General features: G+C 49.1%; 1 protein-coding gene across 7 annotated transcripts in view; it reads left to right on the forward strand.

Annotated features, from left to right (window-relative positions):
* Positions 1–12320, forward strand: part of SH3KBP1 (SH3 domain containing kinase binding protein 1) — a 467100-nt gene that overhangs the window by 102464 nt on the left and 352316 nt on the right. For 2 of the 7 annotated variants that reach the window (XM_066248852.1, XM_066248848.1), the window contains exon 1: positions 3072–3380. The exons of 1 other annotated variant lie outside the window; for it this stretch is intronic. In XM_066248852.1, the coding sequence (XP_066104949.1) occupies positions 3377–3380 (4 nt within the window). In that variant the 5' untranslated portion in view covers positions 3072–3376. Of the gene's footprint in view, positions 1–3069; positions 3381–12320 lie in introns of those variants that run through there. 4 more of the 7 variants (XM_066248845.1, XM_066248846.1, XM_066248849.1 and 1 more) reach the window with 3 other exon arrangements.

Here is a 12320-nt window from a genome sequence, read left to right on the forward strand (position 1 = left end):
TTACATTTCTCCATAAAGCTCATCAGAAGCACCAGATAATCACTGTCTTTCTAAAGCACTCAGCATGTAATTTATATTAATGTAAAATGATGTTAAAGGTTATCAAAGCAAAGTATCATTCATTACATGTAAATTACATGTCAAGTCCAAGTACTGGGAGAGAAATGGCAGGTTGTAAGTGCTACATAGGCAGAGGATCAACCACTTTCCATTTTTATCCAAAATGTTACCACCACTGAGCCACACAGTGGGGCCTTTGAAGTCATGTGATATCATTTTAAGTGTGACATGTCAGCTACTCTCCATTCCTAAAATTCATCTTCTATTCTGGTAGAAATGGGAGTTCAGTGGGACAAAGATGTGGCATTAAATACAATGTATTTCTCTAACAACATTCGTGACATGAATACACAGAATATGAAATATTGCACTAACTATTCTGTTTTTAAAATGCTCTTGTAAGAGGGAGGCGGGATGAGACTCATACATCTATTCTTGTTAGCAGCTGAATTTGAATCTTCATATTAACTTCCCTTGTGCTGCTGGCCAGTACAAGTTCTCAAAGGAAAGACAAGAGGACAATAGGAGAAATTCAGACAAATGAAACAGTAAGGGGTGCGGGGAGAAATGTCCATTTTTCTAATTTGAAGAAACTTCAAATGAAAAAAAATTCTGTAGTGTTTTGAGTAGAACTGATACAACTTAATTTACTTAAGGCATTACAATTAGAGCACAGATCAGGAATTTTAAAAAACGTTAAGTTTTGCCAGCAGTCTTGTGTGTGTGTGTGTGTGTGTGTGTGTGTGATAAAATGACAGATTTGTTCATCCAGGGAGCCTACCAGATCAAGGAGTAGGGACACATTACTCTGGTTCAAAAAGGAAAGGTATGCCCTGAAATAAAATGGAACCAAAAGAAGACACAAAAGTTCAGGTGGTCTGTGTTCACCTGTATGAAGCTGGGGAAAAAGGTAAATAAGAAGACTGACTTCCTCCTGTAGGACAGAGAGACGAGTGAGATTAAGCAAGATATAAGACAAGCTGATCCCCCCCCCAGCTCTATAGAATTCAACCATCAGTTTGCTGGGTTAGGTGTATTGGCCTCTGCCATGTCCAGGTAACTCCAGCTGTGGTGGGTATCAACACTGTTCAAAGATTTTGCACGTGTTGCTCTGGGAATGCATGGGGCAGCCGGCCAAGAGTCCTCAGCATCCAGATGCCAGTCCACCACAAGTCCAGAGCAGCTATTTCCATGTTAAAACAGGTCATATCACTTTCAGGGCTGTGATATTCAAGAGAAGGAGAAAGTGGACCAGTGACCCCGGCCTTAACAAGAACCACTTCTGGAATTGGGCAGACCCCAGACCAGTATTTTTGGGGGAGATTCAAGAAAATAAAAGTCCCAGGAACAGTGGGCCTTAGCCAGGCTCTATGAATTTCAGCCTTTGTCAATTCACTCGTTCTATCACAGGGCCTCATCGCCCTGATATGCCAAGGCATGTCATGAATGAGGCGCCATGGTGTCTGGAGCAGGTATAACTGAGTATTCACCCAGACTTGACGCACTCAGATTCTTAATTTCCATGTTCCTCAGGATTCTGACATTGATGTCATTACTATCGTCTCAGCAGCTGTGTGGTTGGGTCTTCTGCCTCTAGTTTTCTGTTTTGATTGTTCTGACATCCAAGAAAAGTATTTAGAAAGATGATGGTTGTTTATAGACCCTGGTGCTCAGGGTTTTTTTTTTTTTTTTAAGCTAATGAAACAGTTATAACCTTTCCCCGCTGCAAAAATCCCAGGATGTAATCAATTCATAAGAGTTGTCCGAACATCGTAGATGAGGTATGCAGACAGCCCTACATTGGGTAGGGGATCAGTTTTTATTTGTCACCTGTGGGTCCCCTAGCCCTCAGCCTCCTCCACTTTTCAGGGACCGATGATCTAATTGCTTTATTGTTTAATTTTCTCTCTTAGTGAATATCTCCCATCTATTTCACTATATCTTCCTACCACCAGATGGTGGAAAGGGAAAAGAAAATAACTGGACAGTCAATGAACGCGGTAGCTGGCAGAATGCGGTGAAAGGTGTGGTGGTGAATGGACCCAGAAGGGAGTTACCGAATTAGCCATGAATTCCCGCGAATTCCCTATTTTCATTTTAGTGTCCACTCGGGGGTGGGCTGTGCAGGACTGGGGGTCAGTATGACACAGTGATGCCGGTTGGGGAGGGAGTTGGCCCTTGCCTTAATGTATTCCTGGGAACACCATCAGAGCCTGGGAACACTGCCCAGCAACCAAACCCCATCTGGCCCAGGCATGGGGTTAGGGGTCCCTGCGAAAGTCTGAAAAGTCAGAAGTCGAAAGTCCGAAAGTCGGAGCGGGCGATGCGTCCCACTGGCCCCCTGCGTCCTTCTCTGTCTTTCCGCAACGCCATCCCACTACCTCCTACGTACAATCTCGCACCTGGCCTGTCATTCCCACGCTGCACTTAAGGGACAGAGCATATGTCTCCCTCTATCCGGACCCCTTCTCCCTCATTCCCAACAGCTCCTTCCGTGAAGCCTTATTCTTCAGTTACCAGCCACCACTCTCAGCAGGTGTTCGGCCGCTCACCTGCCCCGGGTCTCCCCTCTCAGCTGGTCCTTCCCCTCCGGTCGTGCCCTAGCGCTCGGACCCTTCCCCCTCCTTCTCCACGTGCCCCTCCACTCAGATGCCCCCTCCCCCCACGGACCCCCACGGACCCCCACCTCCTCGGGTCTCGAGGAGTCTCGCGGCATTTCCCGGGGCGTTAGCCGAGCCGCCGCGGGTGGGGGACGAGCTGGGCCCCTCCCCAGCGGGCGGTGAGGAGGGGCGCCGGGGCGCCACAGCCGCAGGGACGCCCCGCCCCGCCCCGCCAGGCCCCGCCCCTCAGGCCCCGCCCCCGCCCCGCCCCCGCCCCGCCAGCCGCGCGTCCCCGGCAGGCGGAGCCGCAGGAGCACCGCGGCGGCGGCAGCGGCGGCGGAGAGGAGGGGAGAGCGGGCTGCGCTGTCGCGGCTGCCGGGCGCTGGGCTGGGCGGCGCTTTTTTTTTTTTTTTTTTTTCGCAATTTCCACTCGCTAGGAGCAGGAAACCCGGCGCAGCCGGGCGCAGCGGGCCGCGATGCAGCAGCAGCAGCAGGAGTCGCCCCGGGGCAGCAGCAGCAGCGGCAGCAGCGGGCGGCGCTGAGCCGCCCCGGCCACCGCTCCAGAGGAGGAAGCCGGCCCAGCCGCCGCGTCCGGATCCCCGCGCCCCGGTCCCGGTGCGCCCCGACCCCCGCGCCCCGACCCCGGCGCCTCGCTTTCAGCGCCCGCCTCCGCCAACTTTTGCGCTGCCTCGGCGGCCCGGCTCGGCTCGGCGCCAATGGGTGAGTGGGGAGCCGCCGCGCCCGGGCGCCGGGCGCCCACCGAAGCCGGGGGGCGGCGAGCATGGCTGAGGACCGAGGAGCCGGGCAGGGCGCCCCGGGGGAGGGCCCCGACGGGTGACACTGCTCGGGGAGCCCTGCCGCCTCTCGCATCCCCGCTCACTCCCACTCGTGCTCGTGTCCCTGCCGACCCCGCGCGGCGCGGACGGGAACCCCGTGGGGCGGCCAGGGCTGGCTGGGCTGAGGGACGCAGGGGGTGTGGTTGGCTTTTCGGGTGGGCGGGGAGAGTTCGATCTTGGCCATTTTCTCGCCCCAGCGCGCCCTCCTCTGCGCTGAAGGCGCGGGGACCCAGAGCTGGTGGGCTCTGTCCCTGCGTGGGGCTCGCGGTGCCTGCCTTGCCCGCCGCCGGGGATGCCGGATTTTCGGGGTCTTGGGGCGTCAGGGAGCCCGATTACCTTTGCTGGGGGCTGGCGTGGTGGGGGGCGGGAAACGCCCCAGTACCGGGCTTGGCGTGCCATCCTCGGGTCCTGACTCCCTCTCTGCTGCCTTCCTTCCTCCAGCCCGGGGAGCTATCCGCTCCGTGGTGCTCAAAGGCCACTTCCCACATCCTCTAAGTCTGCAGGCTGGAGAATTGGAGACCGCGATCCACCTTGATTTACTGATAAAACATCAGTTCTAAGAGGCAACTAACCCTTAACATCCCCGCCCCCCGGGTCCCATCTGGTATAGACCCCCGAACACTGGAGCCACCCTGTTGCCTACAGAACCTGACACTTTACTGGGCAAAGGGTTTGTGACTTCTTTGGCTATTAAAGGTTTGGTCCACCCAGCCAATATTCTGGCTGGCAGCCAATCTGTTTTTCATGCCTTTGGCAGGTTATTTTAGGATGTTTCTAGGCCAAGCATAGGAAGGCTGTAGGTTGTACTAAATTATGATAAAGTGAGACCTTTCTGTGTTCAGGTAACAGGATTTGGGGAGGCTAGTCAGAAAGTGATAGGCGAGCAGTCAGTCACAGGAGCACACGAAGACAGATGCACTGGAAAGGGGAGGTTTAGCCTAGTCAGTTGTTGACAGGCAAAGTCGAAATTCCATTTGTGGTCATTTGCCAAAATCGGTTTTCCTTTTCTGAAGTGGTGCTGGTCTGATGGCCTCTCAGCTTCAGTGTCACTTTTTTCCCAGTGCCCTTCTCTGATCCCCTCACTATCCCAGTCAAGTAGTTCCCCTGTTAACCCTTCTCCAATAGCACCTTTTCCTTTTTATAGCAGTATTACATATGTATCGAGTTTGTTTAACATCTGCCTCCCCTACTGTAAGCTCCATGACCATAAGGACAGTGCTGTGTTGCCCTGGTTTTGCTCAGCACTGTTTTCTGTGGTGCCTGGCACAGAGCAGGCCCTAAATAAATATTTATGGAGGGAAGGAAGGGAAGGGAAGGGAAGGGTAGGGAAGGGAAGGGAAGGGAAGGAGGAAAGGGAAGAGGGAAAGAAGGAAGGAAGGGGGGAGGGAGGGAGGGAGGGAAGGAAGGAAACAGGGAAGGAAGGAAGGAAACAGGGAAGGAAGGCGGGAAGGAAAGAAAGAAGGAAAAAAGGAAGAAAGGAGGGAGGGAGGGAAGGAAAGGGAAGAAAATGAGGGAGGGAGGGAGAGAAGGAGAAAAGGAAGGAAGGAGGGAAGGAAAGAAAGAAGGAAAAAAGGAAGAAAGGAGGGAGGGAAGGAAAGAGGGAAGAAAAGAAGGAGGGAGGGAGGGAAGGAAGGAAACAGGGAAGGAAAGAAAGAAGGAAAAAAGGAAGAAAGGAGAGAGGGAAGGAAAGAAGGAGGAAGGGAAGGAAGGAAACAGGGAAGGAAAGAAAGAAGGAAAAAAGGAAGAAAGGAGGGAGGGAAGGAAAGAAGGAAGAAAAGGAGGGAGGGACGGAAGAAAGAAGGAAAAAAAGGAAGAAGAGGGAAGGAAAGAGGGAAGAAAGAAAGGAGGGAGGGAAGGAAAGAGGGAAGAAAAGAAGGAGGGAGGGAGAGAAGAAAGGAAGGAAAGAAGGAAGGAAACAGGGAAGGAAAGAAAAGGAAAAAAGGAAGAAAGGAGGGAGGGAGGGAAGGAAAGAAGGAGAGAAGGAGGTAGGAAAGAAGGAGGGAGGGAAGGAAGGAAGGAAGACAAAACACTACTCCACACTCTTGTTTTGCTTTGGCACCTAGTAAGATAATTTAGTTCATTAACAAAAATATATACTTTAAAATCACTAAGCACTTTAGTAACAGGTTGGTTTCTCCATAGGTAACCAAAAGTGCTGTTTTGATCACCTTTTGGTTTGGGTGGGTTGCTGTTGCTGTGAGTATTGTACACACACACACACACACACACACACACACACACAAAGAAAAGAAAAGAGAGAAAAGAAAAGAGTTAGATCTAAATGTCCAGACATTTTCTCCGTGGCTAGACTGTGCTTGCTGTATCTCAGTGAGAGGAGGGCTAAGGAGTTCTATTAAGAAGAAACAGATCTGTTTATCATTCGAGTATGAACTGTTTCATTATCCAGATCCTTCTAAAAAAATTAGAGTGCTTCTGCAGTTTATGGTTTTTACAAGTTTATATATGTACTTTTTACTATAACCATTACAAAAGCGCGTGTGTGTGTGCGTGCGCGCACACACGCAGAAAATTATCTTCATTTTTTTTTCAGGTGTTAATTCTTAGAGGCAATAAGATTAAAATTAATACTGTCTTTTTTTAAAAAAAATTAATACTGTCTTTTAACTCATTAAAATGCTCATACTGGCTGTGGCTCAGTCTGTTAGAGTGTCATCCCATAACACCAAGGTTGTAGGTTCAATCCCTGGTCAGGGCACATACGGGAAGCCACCAAAGAATGCACAACTAAATGGAACAAATGAATGCTTCTCTCTCTCCCTGTCCCTCCCTTCCTCTCTCAGTCTCTCTAAAAATCAATCAATTAAAAAATACTTATAGTGGGATCTAAGATGTTCATAGTAGCTCGTGGCTAAAGATCACTTGCTTTTTCTCCTAAAGGCTCTTCAGCAGTGTATTTGTGATGAAGAACAGGTGTTTAACAATTGATCTGTATGTCTTCCAATGGAGCCACCTAACAGTGCTGTTTCTGAAGCAGGTGTGTGTGTGTGTGTGTGTGTGTGTGTGTGTGTGTGCGCCTTCCCTAGTCTTTGGCTTTCAGATTTGTTCAGTTTATCAATCTGAGGCACTTGTATCCTTACCTAGCCTGATAATGATTTTTCTGTTGATGTATAGCACAATAAAACTGGATTATATGGTCTTTGATCCGAAAAGTCTCAAATCCCTAGCCCTGAAATGAAGCCCGTTACTTGTGAAATGGCCTCTTACAAAAGCCCTCTCAGAATGTGCCCTCTGAGCTTGCAGGGAGATGCCTACGGTGCCCGATACAGGGAAAGCCTCTTGTAATTACAATCGCACACATATTATTACCACCCAAATCTGCAAATAGTGAAGGATTTGCAAGCCCAGCAAATGATTTCTGTGTAAAGAATTCCAGAGTAACAACAGAGTTTGGACTGTTTTTAGCAATGTATTGTTTTGGTGGTAGACGGCTTTATACTGAACTAAAGCTAAAATGAATAGCATGTACTAACCTCCGCAAACAGTCTTGAGTTAGAAATGGAAGAAAAGGCCCTGCCGTTATTGCCCATGACTGCAGGTCCATCACGGCACAGGCAAACCCTTGCTACCGAGTCCTGGTTGCGCAAACCTCGCTTGTCTCTTCTCTGACCACTTCAGTTCTTTCTGCATTGCTGGCATTCTCTCATCAACCGTTGTATTTGTAATTGTTTTAAAGTAGGTTGCATACAGTGGTCAATATCCATCCATCCATCCATCCATCCATCCATCCATCCATCCATCCAATACTTTTTTATTTTTTTTTATTTTTTTATTTTTTTTTTCTTTTCATTTTTTCTGAAGCTGGAAACGGGGAGAGACTGACAGACTCCCGCATGCGCCCGACCGGGATCCACCCGGCACGCCCACCAGGGGCGACGCTCTGCCCACCAGGGGGCGATGCTCTGCCCATCCTGGGCGTCGCCATGCTGCGACCAGAGCCACTCTAGCGCCTGGGGCAGAGGCCACAGAGCCATCCCCAGTGCCCGGGCCATCTTTGCTCCAATGGAGCCTTGGGTGCGGGAGGGGAAGAGAGAGACAGAGAGGAAAGCGCGGCGGAGGGGTGGAGAAGCAAATGGGCGCCTCTCCTGTGTGCCCTGGCCGGGAATCGAACCCGGGTCCTCCGCACGCTAGGCCGACGCTCTACCGCTGAGCCAACCGGCCAGGGCCCATCCAATACTTACTAACCTCCTGCCCTATGCCAGGCACTGTGCCAGGAACAGGTGCACAGCACACGCAGACCTGCTGGCTTGGGCTTCTCCGTCCAGTGGAAGAGGTAGACTTGACTCATGACAGTAAGAAATCATCAGTCGTGGCAGGTCTCATGAAAGGAGCTTAGCGAGAGGGAATTTGATTTAGGCTGCAGAGTGATAAGGACAGTGGCATTGAGGAGATGGTGTTCGAGGTGAAATCAGAAAGTTGAGTAGGACTCGTCACTTCCCTCCAGCCACACCCCCAGGAACCCACCTGGGCTGGAAGAGCAGGTTTTCTCCGCGCAGCGAGGGAGACCCTGCACCGTGAGGCACCGTGGGGCACCATGGGGCATCACAGCAAGAGGGTGTGAGGAAGGACCACATATAGGGTTGGGCCCAGATCACGTGCTTTGGGGAACATTTAAGGCCCGGGGAAGAGCAGTTCTGTGATGGGGTGTCTTAATGAACGTCCTCTGGAAGCAGGGTAGACTAGATGAGGCTGTGGTGGGTAAAGAAGCAGCAGTCACTCGTTAGCCAGGATTGGGGATGTTTGGTGACGTTTGTGGTTTGGACAAAGTTCATGCTTTGTCCACGTTCAGACATGATTACTGAGCGGCCTCGTTTTCATCTTGTCCCATCCCCCTCAAAGCGGCCTTGTCTGTTGTCAGTGTTGTGTGCAGTTGTTTATGTTCAACAGGAAAGTGCTCGGCCAGCTTCCGGCTGCCTTTCTCTGTCCCTGAGTTACCCAAGTGAGGACTGGGGCAGGGGACAGGAGACAGTAGGGGAGGAGAAGGGCTTTCTAAGTGTATTCTGCGGCGAATCCCTTCATATCAGCAAGCTCTAGTCCTGGGACTGTTGTTCAGCGTTAAGCAGGATGGACAACTGAAATGCTATACCACAGGAAGAGAGCCAGCTGCTGAGAACCCAGAAGTCAGGGTGGCTCTCAGTGGGAGAGATGCAGGGCAGGAAGATACTAGAATCCTTTCAGTGTGAGAGAAGGAGCCTCTCTCACATGGTGATTCTTGGAGTGTAATGATTGATATGAGAAACCAGCAGCATCAGCCTCCCCTGGGATCCCATTAGAGACACACATCCTCTGGCCCGACTCTGACCTACTGAATCAGGAACTGTTGGGGCGGAGCCCAGCAGTCTGTGTTAATGAGTCTTCCAGGTGGTTCTAATGTGTGCTCAAGGTCAAGGGTAGAACTTCCTTGCTGTGCAGTTGAGAAAGCCGAGGTCCAGAGTACATGGGTCACTGAAGAGTACACAGGCACTCTGGTTATAGAATAAGATGCTGTTGTGACACATGACCTTAGAGGAGGAGAAAAATATGTTCCCAGTCAGAACAAACCTCCCGTGGAGTTACTAGAACAGTACAGTGTTGGCTCTCCCATGAATCCAGTCCCAGCCAGACCTCCAACACCAGAGCATCAGTAACACTAGCTGGCCCATCTCATCGTTAATCACTTGGACTTTTATGAGTATCACTTAGGTCTTTCCCATCACCCTTCTTTTTCCTCTGTCTTCTTTAGAAGGGACAGTAAAAATAGATTGTTAGCACTGCAGGGGTTTTGATACTTGTTTGAGATTCTCTATACCTGGTACCTGTATTAGCTTCCAATTGCTGCTGTAACAGATTACTGCAAACAGTGACTTAAAACAAATGTATTCTTACAGTTCTGGGGGTCAGAAGTCTGAAGTGGGTCTAGCTGGACTAAAGTCAGATGTCACAGGGCTGCATACCTTCTTCAGGCTCCTAGGGGAGAATCCCTTTTCTACAATAGTTCTTTCCAGCTTCCAGAGCCGGCCTACATTCCCGGCCTTGTGGCCCGCTTCCATTTTCCAAACCCGCAATGGCCAGTGAAGTCTTTCTGAGATCATATCACTCCAGTACTGACTCTTCAGATTCTGTCTGCCACATTTAAGGAGGGCAGGGACTGTGGTCATTGTGTCCCTGTGTCTGGCACATGATAATCCTAAAATGAATACTTTTGAGGTAATTATTACTCCTAACTTTCTAGTTAACTTTACCCAGGTGTGTCTTAGACACCTCAAACAGAGCATGTTATAAATTCAGCTCAACATTTCTCCTCCATGGCACTTGATCTGACTCTTTTTTTTTTTTTATCTGACTCTATTTATTTATTTATTTATTTAGTATTTTTCTGAAGTTGGAAATGGGGAGGCAGTCAGACAGACTCCCCATGCGCCTGACCGGGATCCACCCAGCATGCCCACCAGGGGGCGATGCTCTACCCATCTGGGGCGTTGCTCTGTTGCAACCAGAGCCATTCTAGCGCCTGAGACAGAGGCCACAGAGCCATCCTCAGCGCCCTGGCCAACTTTGCTCCAGTGGAGCCTTGGCTGCAGGAGTGGAAGAGAGAGACGGAGAGGAAGGAGAGGGGGAGGGGTGGAGAAGAGATGGGCACTTCTCCTGTGTGCCCTGGCCGGGAATCAAATCCGGAACTCCTGCACGCCAGGCTGATGCTCTACCACTGAGCCAACCAGCCAGGGCCTTGATCTGACTCTTTTATTCCGCATTTCCTTGAGGGTATTGCCACCTTTGCTGTCACCTCCCTAGGTAATTCTGCTCCTTGCCTTACCTCTTCTTCCTTCTCTTCTCCCCTCTCTCAGCCACTCCCAACACACAGTCGGGCCCAGATGTTTCTGCAGTTAACCTCACTCATATAACTACCATTCTGCAGCTGCTTTAGGTCCTGAATGCCTTAGCAGAGCCTTTGTGAAGCCTGGCAGCCACCCAAGCTTTTCCTTGCTCCATGCTTGTTCAGCCTGAGCCTTCCCCGCGTAGTTCCCCTGATGGAGAATGAATAATTTCACTCTCTTCTCTGCCTTGTAGTCTCCCTGTATTAGTTTCCTCTTGATGCTGTAACAAAGTACTGCAAACCCTGTGGCTTCAAACAACATCAACTTGTAATCGTACACTTCTGGAGGTTAGGGGTCCGAAATGGTGTTTGTTGGGTTGACACCAAGGTGTCAGCAGGGCTGCTTCCTTCTGGAGGTCTGGGCCAAAACCCATTTCCTCTAGGTCTTAGAGATGGTCTGCATTCCTTGGCTTGCGGCGACATCACTCTAACCTCTGCTTATGTGCTCACATCGCCTCTCTTTTTTTTTTTTTTTTTTTAATATTTTATTTATTGATTTTTAGAGAAAGGGGAGAGAGAGAGAGATAGAGAGAGAGAGATTGAAAGGGGAGGAGCAGGAAGCATCAACTCCCATATGTGCCTTGACCAGGCAAGCCCAGGGTTTCGAACCGGCAACCTCAGTGTTCCAGGTTGACGCTTTATCCCACTGCGCCACCACAGGTCAGGCATACATCGCCTCTCTTACTCTGACTTTCCTGCCTTCCTTCTATAAGGACTGCTGTATGAGATTAGGGCAGTGGTTCTCAGAGTGTGTGCCAGGACGCACTGGTGCGCCCTAGAAAATTTTCAGGTATGCCATATGGTATTCCAGAGAAATATGTGCCTGTTGGGGACCAAAAAACCAACAGGGTTTTTGGAGTTTAGATTTTTGGGGGACAGAGGTGTGGGAATTGGCTGTAAACTGACAGTCTTCCCAACCCCCCACCTCACTTTCTCGATTAGTTTGTAAAAGGCTATTAAGCTGTGGTGCTGGATAGTTTACACTACTCACCATGTTCCCCGGAAAAACTGGAGGCAAGTTTTTTCTATCCTTTGTTTGGTGTAAAGTTAAGATGATATGTATGGTGGGGGTTTTCCACACTCAACACAATTAAAAGTAAAAAGAGAGGAATTCTTCAAATTATTGACGAGGAAATGAGATTTTGCCTATCAAATATATGCCCAAACATTGAAGAAATCGGTAGGACACACCAGGCTCATGTTTCTCATAAACACAAGAATGAAAAAACTTAACACATTTGTGCCGGGACCTGTCGAATTTACTAAATCTTACTAAGAATGTATCTATCTATTTCTCTCTCTATATATAAAGATAACTTTTTTTGTCGATTTTTTATTTTTTTAACCCCTATTTATCATGAATTCTAAAAAGCATAATTCAAAAAATGTAACATAAAAATGTTTTTTAATGTCAGAATAAATTTAATTTTGTCGTATTTATTTCATTTAATTACCATAAAAGCACGCTTGGACTTTATGTATTTTTTCTTTAATATTTGACTTAATTGTTATAACATATTTCTCAGAAATTTGTATATAGTGTGCCTACAATTATTTGTAGGATTTTAAACGCGTCCAGACTTCAAAAAGTTTGAGAACCACTGGATTAGGCCCATCTAGATAATCCAGGTTACCCTCCCCATCTCAAGACCCTTAAATTAATTACATCTGCAAAGACTCTTTTTTGCCATGGAAGGTAGCGTAGTTATAGGTTCTGGGGACTACAGTGTGATCTTTTTTTTTTTATTTTCATTTTAGAGAGGAGAGGGAGAGAGAGAGAGAGAGAGAAAAAGGGGGGAGGAGCAGGAAGCATCAACTCCCATATGTGCCTTGACCAGGCAAGCCCAGGGTTTCGAACCGGCGACCTCAGCATTTCCAGGTCGACGCTTTATCCACTGCGCCACCACAGGTCAGGCCTATAGTGATCTTTAGGGTGCTATTATTCAGCCTAGC

The sequence above is a fragment of the Saccopteryx bilineata genome, chromosome X (assembly GCF_036850765.1).
Source record: "Saccopteryx bilineata isolate mSacBil1 chromosome X, mSacBil1_pri_phased_curated, whole genome shotgun sequence".
Classification (NCBI taxonomy): Eukaryota; Metazoa; Chordata; class Mammalia; order Chiroptera; family Emballonuridae; genus Saccopteryx; species Saccopteryx bilineata.